This window comes from Daktulosphaira vitifoliae, unplaced genomic scaffold, assembly GCF_025091365.1.
Source record: "Daktulosphaira vitifoliae isolate Bord-2020 unplaced genomic scaffold, ASM2509136v1 Scaffold_1, whole genome shotgun sequence".
Taxonomy (NCBI): domain Eukaryota; kingdom Metazoa; phylum Arthropoda; class Insecta; order Hemiptera; family Phylloxeridae; genus Daktulosphaira; species Daktulosphaira vitifoliae.
In genome coordinates, this window is record NW_026099572.1 from 31,339,608 (window position 1) to 31,363,003 (window position 23,396).

The 23,396-nt window shown below is 29.1% G+C and overlaps 1 protein-coding gene across 4 annotated transcripts in view; it reads right to left on the reverse strand.

The window, feature by feature from the left end:
- The window catches only part of LOC126894076 (uncharacterized), a 79,484-nt gene extending 58,169 nt beyond the window's left edge, over positions 1-21,315 (reverse strand). For 2 of the 4 annotated variants that reach the window (XR_007701306.1, XR_007701307.1), the window contains exon 1: positions 21,094-21,315. Coding sequence is in view for 1 of the 4 variants with exons in the window: in XM_050664754.1 (XP_050520711.1) it covers positions 14,175-14,192; positions 17,306-17,463; positions 18,926-19,154 (405 nt within the window). In the remaining 3 variants the exon portion in view is untranslated. Of the gene's footprint in view, positions 1-14,124; positions 14,193-17,305; positions 17,464-18,925; positions 19,155-21,093 lie in introns of those variants that run through there. The other 2 variants (XM_050664754.1, XR_007701305.1) reach the window with 2 other exon arrangements.
- Positions 21,316-23,396: the final 2,081 nt, after the last annotated feature.

Genomic DNA, 23,396 nt, shown 5'->3' on the forward strand with positions numbered 1-23,396 from the left:
CAGCTAGATAGGTGCCTTACTCTAGACGATATTATATATAAACTACCTCCTCACATCATAATAATAATAATTTTTACTTTATATATACTAACGTGATGAAAATACGCATCTCTCTATATTCACTTTACTCCCTAAAAAATAAAAAAAAAAAATATTTCATTATCGTAAAATACAACGTATTAAGAAAATTGATATCAATATTGTTTATCGTCGGCGTTTCCAAAAAATCTTAGTAGATTACAATTATTTTTTAATAAGAGTTGTTCACCCAATAACTCTTAATTATTAAAATAATTATAAAACTTTCCAATTAATTAAAATTATTTTACCATAATGTATTTTTAATGTAAGCATTCTATTAATTATAGAATATTTATATCAATTTCCTAAGAGTAACCAACGTAGTCTGGACGATACGCGTTTGTTAAAGAAATATAACTCAAAAGTAGTTTAGCTGAAAAATAGTCCCACTTATAAACTAAATAATAATATATACAGGGTGGCCCACCACTCACTGACAACTTAAATAACTNTATACAAAATACTCGATGTATTACATATTATTATATTTCATAATTACCTACTAATTATTATTCAAAACAACAGTTAGGCAAAAGAAAACTTAATAATTACTAAAAACATTCTTTAAATGCCGTGCTATAAGTAAAACAATATAAAATTAAAACAAAATCATATCTTACTAAATACTATGTACGTGGACTTAAAAAAAAATCAACAGATATCAACGAAACTTTCAGGGCATCTTTGGAATGTCTCTAAGTAATTCTGGTAATAATTTTAAGTTTTAAATCGAAAACCACTGGCAGCAATGACCGTTTTCAATAATATTTTTAAACGCTCACAGTGTGTTAAAAAATTTTTTCTCGTTTTTGTAAATAATTTTCATAAAATAACGTCGTCAAGTATTTCATAAAAAAAATTTAAAAATTGAACATCGTAAAGTAATTTATTCAATATTGGTTAATTTTTAAATGTTTTATTATATAATAAGATATTTGTAAATAAAATCAAAAGAAAATTATCCATTCAGAACGAAAAAAATCCAACTACACAACCATTTTCGCCATATTTTATTGTACACTGGACAGTAAAAAAAATTAAAAAAATAGTCTTTTTGTTAAGTTCAAAATATAAATAATTAAGCTTATTATAATTAAACAGCTTCATATCGAAGCTAAAATTATTGATTAAATATTCACTATTTCTTTATTGATCAATAATGCTTTAAAAAACGTTATCTGAAAAATAAAAAGCAAATTTGAAATCCAAGCAATATGTTTGAACTATTAGCTCCATATTATTTTAGCTCAATACAAATTTCAAAGGTACTTTTTATTAGGTTTTTTCTGTAGTTATTTACTCCTATTAAATATAATTATGATTTCGACTTACTAATCAAAATTATAAGAAATGAAAGTTAATTATCAAAAAATAAACAAAGTTTGATGATTATTGGAATCATAACAATTTATTTATGATATAATTGTGTATCTAGACTATCAAATGATATAACACCGTCCGACACATTTTTGTACCAGATAATATGATATTCGATATTCATTAAAGTGATGTACAGTACATCAATATTTTAAATATCCGTATATTATAAATAAGTTACAGTTTTTTATTGATAAATATTTTGAATTCATTTCATGTATTTGCTATAATGTTTTTATTTTTTGTTTTGTAGTATTTTATTATTTATACAATGGCAAATTATTTTAAATACTTCAATGATAATTGAATATAGTAAAATTTTTAATAAATATTATCGAATAACGCATTTCTTATGCGTTAAAAATTGATATACGCACTCCTCATCTCTAGTAATACTAGCCCCAAAAATGTTATTGACCAATCATTTTCTTAATTAGATAATTTTTTATTTTACGAGTTTCTTGAATATGTATGTTGCCATTAAAAAAATTAAGTTAACATCCCAATAAAAGATAATTCTAAAAAGTAATTATTATCTGACAAATCATAATATATATATATAAAAAAAAAAAATACTTTTTTTAGTATTGTATTTATTTTGAGAATAATCAAAAAGCTTATGATAAACCATTAGTCTTGTATAGTATTTTTTTGAGCATTACCTAAATTTATCTAAGGTCACTTGCCCTGTTAATAATACGATTTCATTTTTTTCTAAATAATTCTTAAAATAATTAATAAGCTTTTTATCGATTGGTCTCAATGTAATAAGGAACATTTCCATCAAATTTCATATTATTATGGTAAATACTACCATTAAGAGGTTTAATTAAAATTGTAGGTTATGGTTCGGTCGAGCTGATGGACGTTGAAAAAAACGATATCGGTGTCACGAAGATGACTGTGTGCAAATACTTATCTCGGAAATGTCACAGTGATATCACTTTGAGAAGTGTTATGTTACATATAGACACTAGAATGTTAGTTGTTAATAAGTACTGGTGATCCTTAATAACCCAACTTGTGAAGTTTTTGCGTGCGGTGTAACAAAACCAATTTCCATGTGAAGTTACATTGTGACTTCTTCAGATAATTGAAAAGTACACGCATAGACGTTATATATAAGTCTCAGTTATATCACAAGTGCGAGAATTACAAGCACATCGAAAATCAGTTCCCATATACGTATGTATAGATATGATATGTGTCGGATATCGTATGTCACAAAGAGTAAATGATTGTGTATATACAAATNTGCACTCTTCATCTCTAGTAATACCGGCCCCAAATTTGTTACCGACCAATTATTTTCTTAATTAGATCATTTTTTATATTACGAGCACTTAAATATGTATGTTGCCATTTAAAATAATTAAGTTAACATCCCGATAAAAGATAATTCTAAAAAGTAATTATTATCTGATAAATCAAAAAATATATATAAAAAAAAAATACTTTGTTTAGTATTGTATTTATTTTGAGAATAATCAAAAAGCTTATGATAAACCATTAGTCTTGTATAGTATTTTTTTGAGCATTACCTAAATTTATCTAAGGTCACTTGCCCTGTTAATAATACGATTTGATTTTTTTCTAAATAATTCTTAAAATAATTAATAAGCTTTTTATCGATTGGTCTCAATGTAATAAGGAACATTTCCATCAAATTTCATATTATTATGGTAAATACTACTATTAAGAGGTTTAATTAAAATTGTAGGTTATGGTTCGGTCGAGCTGATGGACGATGAAAAAAACGATATCGGTGTCACGAAGATGACTGTGTGCAAATACTTATTTTGGAAATGTCACAGTGATATCACTTTGAGAAGTGTTATGTTACATATAGACACTAGAATGTTAGTTGTTAATAAGTACTGGTGATCCTTAATAACACAACTTGTGAAGTTTTTGCGTGCGGTGTAACAAAACCAATTTCCATGTGAAGTTACATTGTGACTTCTTCAGATAATTGAAAAGTACACGCATAGACGTTATATATAAGTCTCAGTTATATCACAAGTTCGAGAATTACAAGCACATCGAAAATCAGTTCCCATATACGTATGTATAGATATGATATGTGTCGGATATCGTATGTCACAAAGAGTAAATGATTGTGTATATACAAATTGTGTTGAATTCAGATCTTTTCTCCTCTACTTTGGGCCTATAGTTTTAAATGAAGACTAAAAAATCATCTTTACAATATCTTTATACTCTTACACTATGCTGTCCGATTTCTTATGAATCCTAAAGTATAAGACTCTCATAATTTTTTAGCAAAAAATTTGTTGTATTAATTTGTTGAAGAATATTCCAACTTATATGGACAGGAGTTTGTAGGATACAACTGTCCATAACTTAATACATATGACAGATTTTGTTTTATTTCATGGTGAATTAGATACCTTTATTGCATTCAAATATGAGAATTACTTGCAATTTTAAAAAAAAAGTTGCAAAAATTTTAGGCATCCACTCCAAGATACGTATGTTTATAAAATTTTACTTAATTAATGAGACTATAAATTGTATATTTAGTTTTGTATAAATAAGTGAAAGATAAAATTAACTATATATTTTCACTTAAAAAAGTAAATAACTTACAACCTAAAAATTATATTAAAAAAAAAACTGAATAAGTAGACTTCAATATAATTTTAACTAGTAAAAGTATTTAATTTAGTAATAAATATATACCATTTTGATAGATGCTTGCATTTTCTGTAGTAAGTTTTTATAGTGCATTATCTACCTCATCACATCTTATTGATGTATCTGTAGCATTTAAAATAAATAGTTTAAAAAATAGTATTAACCGAGAACTTATTTAAAAATGATGTTTATACTAACTTGATATTATATTGGTAATTGAAAGTTTATAGATTTTGAATGGAACACTTTCAGGATGTAAAAAAAAACACTAACATATTACCTTGATAACATTTTAGTAATATTAATACTAGTAAAGTATTAATATTTCTGTATGCAATCAAAACCACTTATGAAAATCTTAGTATATTGTTCAAGTGTAAGAAATAAAACTATCCTACAAAGTTAGGTAGTGAACTTACCACTAGGGCAATCACAAATTGCTACACTCTGTTTTGTCCTTTTTTTTTTTTTTTGTATGGTGTAGTGTCAGAAGATGTAAATATTTCTTTTACTTTTATAGAAGCTTCAGAATAATCTTGAAGAAAGCATTAATATAAATTAACTTAAATTTTTAAAAGATAATATAAAACTTACTGAAATACTGATGGGGTATGTGGGGCTAATTATTCTCTGGCTCAATAATATCTTTAATCGTGTTATTGATATTTCCTTCTTTTTGGCCACTTACAAAAATATATTTTTCCACAGTAAATAATCCATTTAACTGGTACTATAGAATATTTATTTCCGGCGCAAAAAATACAATAACCCACTTAATAGAATAAAACATACAGTATAAAATATAGAACTAAGAAATACATTTAACCTAGCTAATTAAAGATTATTTAATCAGATAGTATATTAGTGAAAACTTAAATCTCCAACATAACATTTTTTCACAAATGTAGAAGTAAAAGTAATCATATTACTATTAATTTGTGTAATAAATAATATACTAATTATAATGTACATATACATTATAAAAAGTTTGATTTATTAATTATATTTGCCCCCATTTTTTCGTTAAATTTTTTAACGAAGTCTACATATTATAATTTGATTGATTTTTTTTAATCATACTGAATATTGAGTTTATTATAAAATAAAATAATTTTTAAGGATTGATGTTAGGGATTAGCCCTGAAGTAATGCCACACGGCAGTTTCAGGGCGCCCCACAATAATGCCGGACGTGAAAAAAAAGGGGTAAATTTCGAAAGTTAAATGGGAACCTATTATTTTTTATTAATAAATAGTCTAATTGAAAAGTTGACTAATGGATAATCTGTATTGTGTAATTACTTTTTGAGTTATAGATGAGCGGGCTGCACAACGTGGAAAATTGTTCAACTATGCGTCATGGTAAAACTACAGAGTCGCTAAATACTAGCCATTCGTCACCTTTACTTAATCATTAAATGCTAATATCTCAAGAATTAATAATAGAAAACTGGTTATCGACTAGTCAAAATTTTATTTAGACTATTTTAGAATAAAATAAGATGTACTATTTCGGTTTGTCATTTGTTGTGTTACATAGTTTTTGGTAAAGTTCATTAAATATTCTAACTTTAATCCAACCAAGAGTGTAATGACTTATTAGTCAACACACATTTGGATTTATATTTCATACCTTGTGTTAAAGCACACAAAGTACTTGAAGTGCATTAGGTCCTGGAGTATTTACATTAAATTAGAGCAATTTGAACAAAAATTGTTTGGAAGTTAAAAATTTACACAAGTCCCCTCACATTCCATATACGCTCTGTATGCTAATAGACTTTATGTATAAATCAAGTGCTGTACTTTTAAATTTAAGAATGGGTACTGTACAAGGATGAATATTTGACTAAGGTTTAAAAAGAATTAAGAGTAAATTTTACTATTTACCTGTTTAAAATTTGAGCTCTCCATAATTTTCAAAAACGATTATTGCGCGGAGAAAAAGTTATGGTTGAAAGAGTACTTGTTTAAGATGAGCTATAAAGCGAATACAGCAAAAAGTCCATGAGAATCTGGCGTCAGTCATACTTACACTTGTCGTCGGTCATCTTTGATAAGAACAATATTTAGATTTCAATTGTAACCTCTCTACAACTTGATAGTGACTTCGTGTGGGAATTTTTTTAATATCTATTTTTATAATATAATTAGACTTCGCGTTTGGGACCTAAGCGAGATAATAAAAACTATGTGAAGTTACAAATATAAAACGTAAATTAGTAACTGGCTACGTCTGGACGATTTCAAAATTTTTATTTTTATAAAATTTTATTGTATTCACTTAGATGTTAAAGTCAACGTATGCACATAGACGTAAGCGTCGCCCTTGGTGTAAGGATGCTTTGGACGGCGTGGTGTTGATGGGGTGCTGTCTGGCCACGTAGCGCGGAAAGACAACAAGGTCGAGGGGAGGCGACCACCCGCGTATTGCTTATGGGCGCCTCCACTGTGTGGTGGAAATTTTGAGCCACCACGTTTATCACCTGGCGGCTTGTCGGGGGAAGTTTGGACTCCATTGGTGGGCGGGGAGGTGCGGAGAAGGGCGTTCAGCGCGATCTGCATTTCCCGCATCGCCTCTTCACGACCTACCCACACATCACGTTCGTAATGGGTGCTGGACACCGGATTCCGCAGTATTTCGGATAGAGGGCACGTATGGCATCTTCCACCGAGCGCAGTACGCGAGGGAGGTTCACCATGCCCGCAAATTGGCCAACCAGACCAAGGCGGACTTCCACGACGGATAATGAGGTGGCAGGAGAGTTGTTGTTGTTGTTGCTGTTCATGCTAAAAAATAACAAACAAACAAAAAAGATCGTTCGCGATTACTCGCAAATCGTTTAGAGTACGCGGACTTTGCATTTTCACGTTGCCGTAATATTCGTCGAGCAAAAGACTGACTACACGATCTACGATGTGCTGCTCTGAACAACTGGGACGTGCTCGCATCGCTAAACGTTGTTTAATTATAATAAATTCCGTAATACCCTGATGGGATCCCTGTTATGTTGTCATGAGTTCGTTTTCCAGATCGGCTTGGATGCTGTTATTATCGAACGCCATGAGAAACCCCCTTGAAAATTGACGTCAGGACATGTTGTTCAGCTTAATGGACTCCCACCAAGTAAACGCCGTGTCCCTTAAAAACTGTACCCGGGTTTTCACCCACAAATCGTAGTGAATACCGGATTGAGTTAGGAGGTTTTCTAGCTGCTCCAGATATTCCCTCGGGTCCTTATATTTTCCCGTGAACTCACGGGACGGAGGACGAATAACAGGTGAATTATTGGACGGTACAGTCGCCGTATGTGTATATCAGCGGGTTGATGAAGACGGTGACAAGTCGCGTGTCGGTGGCACGAATGTGTCCGGCCCGAAATGTCCCGTGTGTTGTGGGCGCGCGTCTAAATGAAAAGTTGGTTCGTGCGTGCTCGCTCGATGTAGTGATGGAGACGCGGGCGTGGTCTGGGCGACTAATCGTCGTATGTCTCTTCGAAATCCGTCAAACGTTGTTGTAATGTCGCGTTATTTTAGGTCGCACAGCTCGGCCCGAACACGTGCGTTTAGGGATATATCACGTAGACTTAGCCTTAACGCGCCTATCTCCTCCATTGCATGGGATATTGAACGCACTTTATACATGTCATTCGTATACGCTGCGTTCACACTACCGCTGGGACGGCGGTTGCCTGGGACCACTCGTGTAGGGAGTCATCTGTGGAGTCTTCTAGCACCAAGTTGACCGGTTGACCCGCGTTCNAGCACCAAGTTGACCGGTTGAACCGCGTTCGTGGGTGGGTCGACGGTTCGGCATAGCGTGGGACGTTCGTCTACCTGAGACTCGCGTAAACTACTCTCCAAAGCTGCCATCATATCGCTTATTGCCGTGGGGCCGTTTAACTGCCTTAAGCGCATTCACGCAATAATTCTCGACGGTTCAAATGAGACAAAGTTTTACCTGACATAGTGAACGTTCTTTTGCGTAAAATTAACAAAAATAAATAAATAAACGGCAAGCGCTTGTTTATTTTCGGAAATACGATATCGTCGTTCGCGAAAATACGCGCTATGTGTTCGTGTAAGAACGTCAACAATGCCGGCCGTTTGTATTATTATTGTTGTTGTTGTGATACTGTAGTATGGCACTAAGATACTAAATAGTATATAGAAATGAAATTATTATGATAGGAGTCGTATAATCTTTATGTTTGTAAAGGTCGAAAATATTAATACAAACGGTTCTATGGGACCCGGCGCTCATAAGTCCAATTTTAAATTGTACTCATAATGTTAAAATAATTATGAAAACTCAATTCTAGTATATTGCTTAGATAAAATATAAAATTTCAAAGTCACATGTTAATCCGGTCGTTATTTATAGCCATTTGTAGTATAGATATAATTATAATACGGTTATTTCAACATAAAAAAGGTCTTGCGTTGTAAAGTTTTTTAATAAGTTAAAAAAAATTTTTTTCGACATTTTAGCTTCTATGCGAAGCGGAGAAGGTATTAATTTTACTAAGATGTGTTTTTTTTTATGTCTATTGCCACTTTTTCTCAGCTCTCACTGGACCGATTTCTTTCAAAAATACGTCAAAAGATCACAAATCGTATCAAGTTGAAGACATTACCCTTAAAAATTGAAAAAAATTCCTTCGTTCCTCGCAAATGGGGGAAATATCCAAAAAAAATTACAAATTAAAAAATCGCTAATTTTCGGAATTTTTTCACTTTTTTTTCTTAAAACTTCCATAACTTTTTGAAAAATCAACAAATCAACATAGTTTTTTTTTATACTAAAATCTTAGATATCTACCTTTCATTTGATATCATTTTTTTGAAAATCTAACAATTAACCTGCTCATTGAGGGGGATTTAAAATAGTAACTTATTTACAAAAATTTACTTTTTTAACTTAATTTTTGAAAATGTTCCGGAAATACTGCGTCCTTCAAACATATATCAAATTAAAGTTTATTTTATGTACTATCAAATGAAAAAAAAAAAATTGTCCCGACACTTTTTCTTCTATATTTAAACGGCTGCCGTAGTTAAAAAAACATTATTTTTGTGTTAAAATTTTCGATATTCGATTTTAAATTTTCAAATTAAAAATGCTATAACTTTTTGAAATATGTATATATCAGTACAAATTTTTTTTCTTCTAAATACATTATAAGTACATCTTTCATTTGACATACTTTTTATTAAAATTGGACAATTTCCCTTATATAGGGGGCGTTCAAAACTTGAAATATTGAAAAAAACATAGATCGTTTTCAACTGAACTTTTGAAAATGTTCCGAAAATACTGCGTCCTTTAAACATGTATCAAATCAAAGGTTATGTTATATACTATCAAATGAAAAAAAAACATTTGTCCCGACGACCTATCTTCTATGTGCAAATGGCTGTCGAAAATTAAAAAAAAATGTAATGTTTGCGATAAAAATTACCTTTTATCGGGATGTTTTTTGTACTTAAAACTTTTTCAAAAATGAACAAATAAAAATAATATTTTTTTGTATTGAAACCTTAGATATTTCCCTTTCATTTGATATAATTTTTTTTGAAAATCTAACACTTATTCTGCTCACTGGGGGGATTTAAAATAGTAACTTTTTTACAAAAAATAACTTTTTCAACTTAATTTTTGAAAATGTTCCTGAGATATTGCGTCCTTTAAACACATCAAATTAAAGCTTATTTTATGTACTATAAAATGAAAAAAAAAATTTTTCCCGACGACCTATCTTCTATGCGCAAATGGCTACCATATTCAAAAATATGCTATTTTTGCAAATTTTTTTTTTTAAATTAAACACTATCTACAGATTTGCATCGAAGCGTTTCTTATGATAGTGATTTTAATCACTGTCAGATATCATCTATACTGGACTCAACTATGCCACGACCCCACTGTGCTACCGTTTATATTTTTTTTATTATTTCATTCAAAATAAAGGTTAAAGATATAAAAAAAAAAATTTCGAAAAAAAATTTTTTTTTGACTGAGTAATGATTGTTTTAATAGTATAGAGCATTTTTGAGGCGTTTTTGGAACTAAAAAGCACAATACTAACTATACCCTATTTTACCCAAGTATCAATGAATAGATATTGTAGAGCAACTAGTCTAGATTTCAAAAATAATATTTTTTATTGCGGCGGACAAAAATAACTATGCATAAGGCTAATAAGATTAAACCAATTAATACATTTTTTATTTACAATTAGTTTTCATTTATTTCAATTTCTGATATTGAATTGTTTAGATTATTCAATTCATCTTCGACTATGTTTTACTAAATTTATATCTATCCATGTTATGTTCAATGTTCAAATCATTTTAGTTGTTTGATAACATTTATGACTTTTATAGTTGGAAAATGACCATCAGCTTTTAATAAATAAACTTAGTGTTATTGGTATCAATGGTTCATTGCTTCAATGGTTTAAATCCTACCTTTCAGATAGAACCCAACAGGTAACCTTATCAAATATTGTATCTTACTCTTTTGTTACAACTTCGGGAGTTCCTCAAGGTGGACATTTATCTCCATGGTTTTTTTTGTTATTCATTAATGATGTAAAAAATGTATTTAAATATTGTAATTTTCATTATTCGCTGATGATCTTAAAATGTATATCGAAGTTGAATAAATGCAAGATTGTGTTAAACTACAAAAAGATCTTACTTGCTTTTCTAGTTGGTGTATCAATAATAGATTAAAAATTAACATTAATAAATGCGCTGCTATATCTTTTACAAGAAGTAAAAATCACTTCATTTATAATTATTCATTAGATAATCATTTAATTAAAGTAGTTTCCACCATCAAAGATTTAGGTATAATTTTTTCCACTGATCTTTCATTTAATGATCATGTATCCTATATTTATTCAAAGGCTATGAGACTCATTGGATTTGTAAAACGACAGTGCTGGGACTTTAAAAACATACTATGTTTAAAAACATTATATTGTTAACTTATTCGTTCAGGTATTGAATATGGTTCAATAATTTGGAACCCCTACCAAATTTGCAATATTCGTAAATTAGAAAATTTACAACTTCATTTTTTAAAATTTGTAATATTTAAGTTGAGGTTAAACATTTCAGTTGATGATCTACAATCTAAACTGAATTTACAATCTCTCGAATCGAGACGAAAATTTAATGATGTTTCCTTCATATATAAGTTATTAAACAATAAAATAAATTGTCCTGAAATTCTTGGAAAAATAAATTGGTATGTTCCTACTATCAATACACGCTCTGCGACTACCTTTTATGAGTCATTTCACTCTCAATTGTATAGCTATAATGAACCCATAAGTCGAATGATAAGAGAAAGTAACAAAATTTCATTTGATTTTAACTTTGATAATGAATCTAGTCTTCGGTCTTTGTATTTGTATAATAGTTAATATTTATAAATTTATGCCATCTATATGCCAAAATTTATAGCATTATGTATTATTATTATTATTATAAATTTGTGAATACTTTATGTTAAATAATTTGTACACTCTATTGCCCGATAAGGGCGTCAATATATATAAATAAAAAAATAAAATAAAATTAAAGAGTATTCTATAAAAATGCATTTATCGAATTATAATTTCTTGATTTTCGACAAAAGTATTAATTAATTTAAGAATTTAACATGTTTTTAGATCTATGAAATATAAAAACTATTTATTAATATTAATACTAATCAAAAATATTCTAAAAATGTTTATTTTAAGATGATTACATAACTGAAAAACGGATAACACACCGTGATTTGTTCGAACTCGTGCGACAAAAATGTTCGATGCAACGTGTGACATCTGTGGGTGCCCGAAAATTAATAGTTACGCACATACATGAAAGGTATAGTGGTTTAAAGTGGAAAGTACATCAAACCCATAGAAAGTACAATTTTAAATTTTACTTTGGCATTAGCTAAAAAGTGGACTTCATCATTTCGAAATTCGACCAAGTTTGCGAAAAAAATAGAGAATGGCTTGATATGACTTTTAGTATTCATAAAAACACGCTTAAAAAGAATTCAATTTCAACCCTACAGAGTCTTGGTTACCCTGTAAAAGAATTTATGAGTTGTGAATAGTGTACTAAAAGACGTAAAATAAATAATGTTTTGTCATCTGCTGAAATTCACCATGCCTCACACTATACTTATAATGTATCTGGTCAAAGAAGCATAGCACAAGTTGTAAAAGAGTCTATAACAATTTAATTTTAATAAGAGTTTAAAAAAAAATAATACCAGTTTTAAATTGCAGAAAATTAATTTTGAAAATATCATTTTTTACTGTATTGTAATTTAAAGATATTTTTTTCAATTTTTAAAAATAAAGTGTTTTACTAATTTACAACACTTATAGCTTTAATTAAATTAAAATCCTATTCTATGGCGAATTGATCATTAAAATCAGGCCAGTGAGACCTGAGAATTTTCATGTATAGACATAAAAAGAACGCACATTATGGTGAAACTTATAACTTCTCAGCTTCGTATCTGATACGATCACATTTGCATGTGCCCATATCTCTGTCTCCCATAACATCGTTGTACCGTTTAATAGACATATATATATAATTAACACAGTGGCATACAACAATACTAACAGGAGGGCGGACTGCACACATAAACACTTTTTGCAATTCACGGCCAATGTGCCATATTAAGATATCCCTATCGACAGTTGACCTTTTACCATCTTCGCGATCACTACTTGTCTAATAATTAACTTAACTTGCTACCCCGTATATTATAGTGTGTGTGTGTGTCGCCGTCAGCTCCCTGTTGGATTATATCATCTCTAGGTGTCCAGCAGGTTGTATTATCTATTTAATATTTTAATTGTTTAATAAATATTTATTTATATCGTTGTTAACCTAAAGTGTTATATATATATATTGTAGTGCGACCCTTGGTAGTTCCTCTAAGGGAATATAAATTAAATAGGAAACTTCAGTACCTAAGGTAGATATAGCCTAGCCAGCTATCCCCCGTTGGTCCCTTAGAATACTGTCGACGGGCATTTAGGCTAAACCCCTAAATAGCGACGTAACATATCCAAACTAAAATTATATTCAGAATAGCACATCAATGAATTAAGTCACACTATATAAAATGATTTTCTTATCATAACTTAATTACTTACAGAATTAATATAATTTAAACATTTTTTTTGTTTTCTTTAGTTACACATTGTTCTTGCATTGTGAACTCTTTAATTCTTTTTAAGTTCATCCCTTATACCTTGTAATGGTGTAAATTTTTTTTTTTTTTTAATGGTACACACACATTTTGAATTTAACAAAATGTTTCTGTTTTAAATTTAATAGTAAATGGCGTTTAAATTTTTATTGTAACTTTAATATTTTATTAGATATAAACATTTAAAGTTTCAAATTTTCGTGGTAATATTAGGTATTATAACTATAATTATAGGTAGTTTTGTATGACGTCGCTGTCACAGTTGCGGAATGTTTATTGTCAATTATGACTATCAATAGATATATTTCTGTATTGCCAGTATTTATAAACTCACAACAATGTGCTATTTACCATTGATAATAAATGCTGTTAACTTGCGATTATCGATGTCATTAAAAACCTGTGTATGTAGTCTTTAAGGCAGGTTTAAAATCATATTATTTTGATTTGATAATTTTTAAAAATGTTATTGCAGTTTTAAGAAAAAAAAAATGAATAAATAACAAAATTTAGCAATTTTAAAAATTGTAATTTTTTTGAAGAATTCCCCCATTTACGGGGAACGAGGAAATATTTTCTATTTTTAAGGGTAATGACTTTAACTAGATACGATATGTGATCTTTTGGCGTATTATTAAAAGAAATTGGTCATGTGAGAACTGAGTAAAAGTGGTAACAGAAAAAAAATCATCATTGTAAAATTAATTTCTTCTCAGCTTCGCATCGAAGATAAAATAATTAACAACAGGAATACTCAAATAGAAGTTTATTTATAGATCTTTGTATAATAGATCATTGTAAATAATGTAATAATTTTCATTTTAAGAGTTTTTTGATATCTGAAAAAAAAATAATTTTGTTAATTACTATGATAAATATTTCTTTTAGGATTGTATAAAAACATTTTGTGTCTTAAATGTTTTTATAAAAGTAAAATAATGTTGATTTTCAACGCGATAATCATTAGCTGGAACCATCATTTTTCATAAATTATTTTTTAGGTTCTACTTATTTTTAAAATATAAGTTCCGGGTCTAATTGATAAGAATTAATGTAAGTACTAATATAAATATTTATTCTGATATTTCGGAAAACTGAGGTCCATATCTTAAGATTTATAATAGATAGAACCCCAATTATCAAAATAAAATTTTTTTTTAAGAACGTTTATTAGAAAATTTACATTCTATACAGCTATATGTACAATAAGTAAATATGTGAATACGAATAAAATTGACAATGATATGGCGGTGAGGATGAAGCTCACATTAGAGCCACCTGTGTATTATTAATGTTAAGTGGGTTAAATAATATTGAGAAGGTCTCTTGATTAGTTGCGTTTGAGGCACCTGTTTGGATTATCCGGAAGAATTGTTGAGTGTAGCTGAGTGACGAGACGGTTTGGATGGGATTGTATTTTGGAATGTAGTCTTTTGTAGTATATGGGTGCAGTTTTAGCAAGCCCAGGTATTTCGCTTCCCTTGCTTGTGGAATAATAGTGTTGTTGGGAATTATGTTAGGACAGTCATTTTGACGAAGGGTGAAGGTGATGTGGGTAGATTTTAGTTTGTTGATTTTTATTTTCCAGGTGTCACACCACTTAGATAATATGTTGAGGTGAGATTATAAAAATTTGCTACAGTTATGCGGATCTTAATCGGCAGCTAGTATTGCAGTGTCGTCTGCGTATGTTCCGATGAGTGTGTTTGTGGTATGTGGAATGTTAGCTGTGTAGATGATGCATAAGAAAGGAGCAATATCGTTACCTTGGGGGACTCCGGCTTGAATATTATGATGATCGGATAGTGTGGAATTAAGTTTGACTCTAAAAGACCTGTTTTCAAGGTATGATTTTAGTAGTAAAAAGTATGGTGCAGGAAATATTTTTTTTAATTTATATAGTAAACCGGTGTGCCAGATCGTGTCGAATGCTTGCGCGACGTCGAGGAATACGGCAGAGCAGTATTTTTTGGATTTGAGAGATGTAGCAATAGTATCTACGACTCTGTGGAGTTGATGGAATAAGGCATGTTTTGGTCGGATACCAAACTGAAATTCAGGTATGGTATTTTTCTTTTGCGCTAATGGGAGAAGTCTGTTGAGGAGAAGCTTTTCGAAGATTTTTCCGAGAACTGGTAAAAGACTAATTGGTTTATATGAGGTCGACTTTTCTGGGGGTTTTTCAGGTTTTAAGATGAAGATAATAATTGCTGTTTTCCATGTAAGGGGGAAGTAAGAAAGGCGAAAGATCNAAGGTTTAAAATGGAGATAATAATTGCTGTTTTTCACGTAAGGGGGAAGTAAGAAAGGCGAAAGATCGCGTTGTAAATATATGTAAGCAGTATGATTGTTTTGGGCGGTAGATTTTTTATTATTTTGTTACTAATAAGATCGTGTGCAGGTGACTTGTTGGTCATGAGTTTTTTAATCATTGATGACATTTCTTTNCATGAGTTTTTTGATCATTGATGACATTTCTTTGGGAGTGGTGGGTTTTGCAGGAAGGGCCATTGGTAGTGAAGACGTGTTAAATCGGTTACTAGATCTAAGTGTGTAGTATCCGGGAAGATTAAGCGCGGCTTGAAGACATTGGCGAAATGTTCAGCAAGTAGCTCGACCTTTTCTTGAGTAGAGACAGCTAGGGAGTTGTTTTTACGTTGAAGTTGAGACGTGACTGATTTGTGTTTTAATAGTGATTTAGTTTTCTTCCAAAGGGAGCCATTATTTGGTGATAGGGATGACAGGTGAGATTTGTACATCTCATTTTTGTGCTTCTTTAGTAGTTTTTGAGTTTATTTGTTAGAGAGATATATGTATGTCTGTCTTCAGGGTTTAAATATATATTTTCGTCTTATATATGATATATATTAAGATGTATTTTGGAAGGAAATAATAATTCTTATACATATCACATATAGAAAAAATTTTGAGAACGTTATTTTATTTATTTATTAATTTATTTATTACGCCTTAGATGAGCAAAAGTTACAGAAAATATTACAATAATTACATAACATTAATAGATATTTAATATAGTGAACACGGTGGATCATAAAAAAAATCAAACTTAATAAATTTATTACAATACATACACATACGATTTAATGGACTATAGTAACTGTAATTCTGGCGGTGGCAATCAATATGAAATAATGGGTGATGCGTTGAATGAAGGAACATTAAATTTAATTTTATTTAATAAATCAGGACAATCAATTTGATTATTAATAATTTTATATACAAAATTTACATTATTAAATAGTCTACGTTTTGATAACGGATCTAGACCGCAATGTTTAGCAACGTTAGAAACATTATTAATTGGTAATTTTAATTTAGGCGCTAAAAATTTTAGGAAGCGATTTTGAATACTTTCAAGTTTATTTACCCAAATACCTGTATGGGGGTTCCATACAACAGAACAGTATTCCAGAATGGAGCGAACAAGTGAGCAATACAGTACTTTAATACAAGCGGCATTATTGAATTCCCAAGTATTGCGTCTAATAAAACCTAATACTTTTAATGATTTTTTATAGATTTTATCTAGATGTAATTTAAATGATAGGTCACTAGATAACCAAACACCTAAATCCTTTACAGAAAAAACTACATTCAAGGATATCTTATGTATCTGATAACTAAATAGTATTGGATTAGTACGACGTGAGAATGATATTTGTTGACATTTATTAACATTTATGTTTAATTTATTAATTCTATACCAATCGGAAAATCGATCTGTGTCTGCTTGTAACTCTAAACAATTATTAAGTGTGCTAATTGGATTATATAATTTTAAATCATCAGCAAACAGCAGAAATTTGGAATATTTAAAAACTTTATCTAAATCATTTACAAATAATAAAAATAGAAGTGGTGATATATGACCTCCCTGAAGCACACCTGAGGTAACTTCAATAGAGTCTGATAGAATATTATTAATTTTTACCTGTTGTCGTCTATTGGATAAATATGACTCAAACCAACTTAATAATGGACCATGTATACCCAGTAATTTAAGTTTACATAATAATATTGTAATATCCACAGTATCAAAAGCTTTTTTAAGATCCGTATAGATAACATCGACTTGGCCACCATTCTCAACTGTGGAAATTAAATCTGAATAAAAAACTAATAAATTAGTACTAGTTGATCGATGTAACCGGAAGCCATATTGATTAGAGGATAGAGTTTGCTTAAAAATAGTTGTTAATTTATTGTTTATTATTTTCTCGAGTAGTTTTGGAATTACANGTTTATTATTTTCTCAAATAGTTTTGGAATTACACTTATTTTTGAAATAGGCCAATAATTTATGACAGATTCTTTATCACCAGATTTGAAAATTGGTGTTACATAGTTTAATTTCCATTTGTCGGGTAAGACACCTGATGATATTGACCTTTGGAAGATAGTAAATATAGGAACTGATAAGGCATATCTGCAATGTTGCAAAAAGAGAGCAGGGATTAAATCAGGACCAGGAGAAGGGTTATTACCAACCTGAGTAAGAGCTTGAAATATGTCACCTAATGAGAAATCTACGTTTGACACACTTGCATTACAATTATTATTATTACTATTATCAAAATTCAATAATGTTGGTTGTGTTTGTTTTAAGTATACAGATGCAAAATATGAACTAAAGATATTAGGAATGTCATTTATGTTATCAGAATGGAGATTATTATAAGTAATTGAGTTTAATATTGGTTTAGACGCTTGTTTGTTTTTGACGTATTTCCAGAAATATCTAGGATTATAAATTAATGAATTTTGAGTTTTGGTTAAATAATTAAAATAACAAGATTTAGATAAATTTTTACATTTTTTCCGGCATTGTGAAAAATTATTGTAGTCAGATTGATTATTAGTTGATTTATATATATTATGTAATTCTTTTTTCTTATGAATAAGCATTTTAAGATCTATAATAAATCATTGTGGGAAATTATACTTTTTTGGGTATTTTTTTTTGGTACATATTTGGTAATTAAATTATAAATTTTGTCATAGAATATGTTTACAATTTCATTAACATTTTTATTTTCGAATAAGTTGTTCCAATTTATGAGTCCTAACGACCAACATATTGAAGTATAGTCAGCTGTTTTGAAATAATAATACCAGTTCGAATCGACATTGTAGTTTAAATTTCGAATAACACCATAATTACTATGTATCGAAAGTGCTGGGTGGTATTTATCCAAAGGGACTAATAATTCATCACAAATATCGATTGTTGTTGAGTTTGCAGAAGTAAATACTAGATCGAGGGTGGAGCCCATAAAATTTGAATGTGTGTTAACTTGAAAAAAATTATTATAGGCATAAATATCAAAAATTTCATTAGCCTGTGGTGTAAGTATGTTGTTAGTAATTAGTCCAGTGTTATCACTGGTTATGACAGTTTTCGGTAGGTTGAAGTCACCGGCGACAATGTATTATACTTTATTGCCATTCTTAGATAAGACCCAATCGACTGTTTGAGCGTGTATAGAATACAAACTGGTATGGCTATTTGGTGGGATATAACAGGTTCCAATAATAAACGTTAAAACCTTACCAATAGTAACGGCAATGAACAATTGATCAATAGTGTTGTTAGGTATATCAATAATTTTAGACAAAAACTTATTACTAACGCATATTGCAACACCGCCGCCTCTATTACAGTTACTGATTGCATAGTTCCTATCAGATCTATAAACAGAGTAGTTATCAAAGCCCAATTCACAATCATTAATATTATTATTTAGCCAGGTTTCAGTTAATATAAAATAGTCGAAACACATAGTATAAATATTGCGTCTAAGTATACATAATTTAGAACGAAGACCTCTTACATTTTGATAATAGCATTTTAAAGATTTACACTTATATGGTTTGTTATTTAAACTAATGGAAGTACTTAAAAAATTATCTTGGTTACTTGAATTTTGTGTATTTATTCTTGGGCGGGTTGGACGTTTTTTTGAGTCAGAATTGGATTTCCATGAACTAACTTGATATACCAATTCGAGTCTCCAGCGTCGATTTTAATTCATAGTTGCAATTTGACTTCATTGAGTTGGTTTCTCTGCATCATCGTTAGGTCACAGGTGATCCATATGCGGTTCCAGTAGTCAGATCGCCGCAATTTTGACTTTGTTTTCAAGATCGACAGTACTGCATCATTACTTTCCAATTCTACTAAAATAGGTCGAGGTTTATTTTGGTTATTACCCAACCGAGTGGTTTTAATGATAGGTAGATTTGGAACTATGTGGTTTATTATATTAGAGGTAGACTTATTAGTTTCATCGATAGATTCTTTGTTATCAGGAACGTTGTAAATTATATTATTACGTGATTTTTTTAATCGAACTTGTGTTTCGTGAACCGCCTCAAAAGGCAAAATAGTTTTGTTATTATTTAATAAATCGATTTGTTGGCGCAAATTCGATACCTCTGTTTTCATATCATAATTAGTTTTCAAAGTAGAAACAGTACCAGATAATTCATCGAAATACTTCCTAATTTCAACAAATTCAGATTTTTGCTCCAAGACTGAAGTTTGGATGGCTTCAAGTTTGGTGTTCATAGATTTGATAGATGATTGTAACGTTTGCAAAGATTGCATAATATCAGTGGTATCATTGGTTGGATTTTTATTTGTTTTACTCCTAGTGTTATAAAGCAGGTTTGGAGAGTTTTCTTTAGATTTAGTTGATGTAGCCATAATGAAACTAAAAAACGAACGATCATGGAAATAAACAGATAAGAAACCGGTAGTTCACCATACGTGTTTACCGCACAACCGCTAAACTGTAACTGTAACTGTTACTACTATTTATTAGGATTAAAAATATTCATCGGGGATAATTTAAAATAAAATGTAGTCTATATAACAATACAATGCACACCCTTTTTAAGAGTAAAAATGTATAACAAAAATAATTCAAAAAGCATTTTTTTTTTTTTTTTTAAAAGGATGGTTTTGAGGTATTAAAGTTTCAAGATTTAGTATTTGTGTTAATCATGTTTAGCGTTGCTCTTTTTTGACCATAACGAACAAATAAGAATTCTTCTACGTTGCGCATTCCTTTTAACTAAAAACTATAATAACTCAAAAAATAATAATACAAAACTAGTTACTGACTAGTCAAAATTGTATTCAGACTATACTTCATTTAATAGTAAAATAATATTAATAGGTTCCTGTTTAACTTTTGAAGGTAACTCTTATAATTTACCTATAGGAATTTTTTAATTTTTGTAATAGACTTTACATTAATATTGGTTCATAAATATAGAAAATATTTCAATATATGCATTCTTATAAAAAAAAAAACATTATTTAATAAAAAAATGGAGGTGCTATGATTAATAAATCAAACAGTATAACAATGTGATTTTTTTTTTTTTTTGAGGAACGAATATTTGCAAAACGATGAAATCAAAATAGCTGTATAAATCATTTCATATAATATAGGCTCTCATTAATTAAAACGAAAGTTCATACTTTTACATAACTCTTCTAGAAGTAATGTATTAAATGTATATTAAAAATTCATTGATTTTTATAATGATATATTTAAGTAGTCTATATATTATTTTGAGTAAATCAAATGAAAACCAGATTTAGACATGTTTCTTGGAATATATAAATATATATCTAAATGTATAACTTTTATTTTAGTAGTAAAGTTGTTAGTCTAAAACATTAATATTATTTAAAATTTAAAAAATTACCTTTCAATTTAAGTACTTTTTCGGGTGCCCTACCTAATGTATATAGAGTTTTCTCTAGTATTTCTTCATTTATTTTATATAGCGTAAATATAACATGTGCTACCCCCAAAGTAATATATTCGTTATTCTTTGAATGACTTTGCAAATCATCAGCTAATCCACTCAAAAGTTCATTTATATTATCACGATATAATACCATTGCTTCGTTTATTGTCATTGGATTTTCTTCTAATCGAACATAAAGAAAAAATGTATTAATTCGTATAAACCAACGAATTAATGGACAAAACGGTNGTAAAATTAAATGATTTTCTTAATTGTTCATTTTCTACATTTGTTAAGATATTAATTTTAAAAATTAATATTATTTATATTTGCACTACAATCGGTCGTGTCAAAGAGAGTTCAGATGCATTTTATTTTTATGATTCTGTTGTGTTGTTTTGACATCTGGTAAGTTGTGTCGCAGTTGATGTCGGATCACTATTCGATTTGCTTATTTTGGTGTTTTATGTGTTAAATTCACTTTATGTACGTTGGTTTATACGAATTAATGGACAAAACGGTGCGTATTAGTATTCCGTTCTTCAGCAACAGAAGTATATATTTTACAGCTGATTTCGTCGGGCTGGGCTGTAATAATTGACACATTGAAACACTTTTCATCTTGGTACGAGAAAGCGCAGGTCAAATTATATTTTATGTTTTTGTCTAAATATTAATTGCTAAGAATATTTTACGTTGTTATATTTTATTATTTGTTTAAGTGTAAATTACTAACCATAGGTTTAAGGTATAAATTATTGTTATTATTGTATTGGATAATATTAATAGGGGAATATAAATTACAGTACACAAAAATGTATTTTTATTTTATTCTTTTTTTATTTAATTTAAAAGGAACCGGTAGAGACGCGATTTAAAAGGGCGAGTGGTTATCCGAGTATTTCGCGTCATACAACAACTTAACTATTATTTAGATAATGATTAAAAAAAAAATCAAATAATAGGTCAAAATTTAATTTTGTTGTGCTTTAAGAGATAAGTTTAACCATCTCGATCTCTTTTAGCTTCAATGCGAAGCTGAGAAGGTATTTTTTTTTTGTTTCTTTATACGCTCAATATCAGCTTTCGCTGGATCGATTTTGATGAAAAATATGTCAAAAGATCACAAATCGTATCTAGTCGAAGACATTACCCTCAAAATTAGAAAAAAACTCTCTCGTTCCTCGTAAATGGGGAAATCCTCCAAAAGATTACAAATATAAATTCTCTAATTTTAGACTTTTAAAAATTTTTTTTTTATTTAAAATTGCCATAACTTTTTTAAAAATAACCAAATTATTATATATATATTTTTTTATAGGTACCTTAGGTTTTTACCTATCGTTTTATATATTTTTGTGAATATTTGACCCTTTACCAGCCCATAGGAAGTGTTTCAAAATGGTAACTTTTTCAACTTAATTTTTGATAATGTTCCGGAAAGACTGACACTTATATATATACCTTAAATTAAAGATTATGTAATACACTTTATTTTGAAAAAAAAAATTTGACCTTTGGACTTTGGATCTTCGTGGTAAAAATGGACATATGTTCTCCATACAGACAATTAAAATCATTCATTTCTAATGTTTTCAAAATATTTATTGACGAATCAAGTTTGATATGATAATTTGATAAGTTAGGTTTCAAACACAAAATTAAATCATTTTNAGTTAGGTTTCAAACACAAAATTAAATCATTTTACTTTGTAATTTAATAATTTTTTACTCTATTTGTGTGTGCTAACTAGACTATAATATTCCAAATTTGTTGGTAACATGTTGCTATAGAAATCATTTCTAAAAAAAATTATTGTTAGTTTCTCCTGAATTAACAATGGATTTTTACAATTATAATCAAATTTTATAATACGCTCAATTGAGTAAATTTTTTTAACAACATTGTTTTGATTGATTCATTTAGTTAAAGTAAATCATTAAAATTAATTAAATTCTGAATATTTCAATTGTAGAATCCTTTTAAACACCAAAAGTTATTAGGAAATGAATACTATAACTTCTATTTAAGTTATCTATTAAGATAAAAATGCAAAAAAAATATTGAGCTATTCTGAAAATTTACTCTAAATAGTATTTATAAAACTTTCTGACTGCATATTAATATAACGATNTTCTAAATAGTATTTATAAAACTTTCTGACTGCATATTAATCTAACGATACAATTTTTTTGATACTCATAAATATTTCTATTTAATGATGTCAATTTCAATATTGCTAATTGAGCTAAAAGTT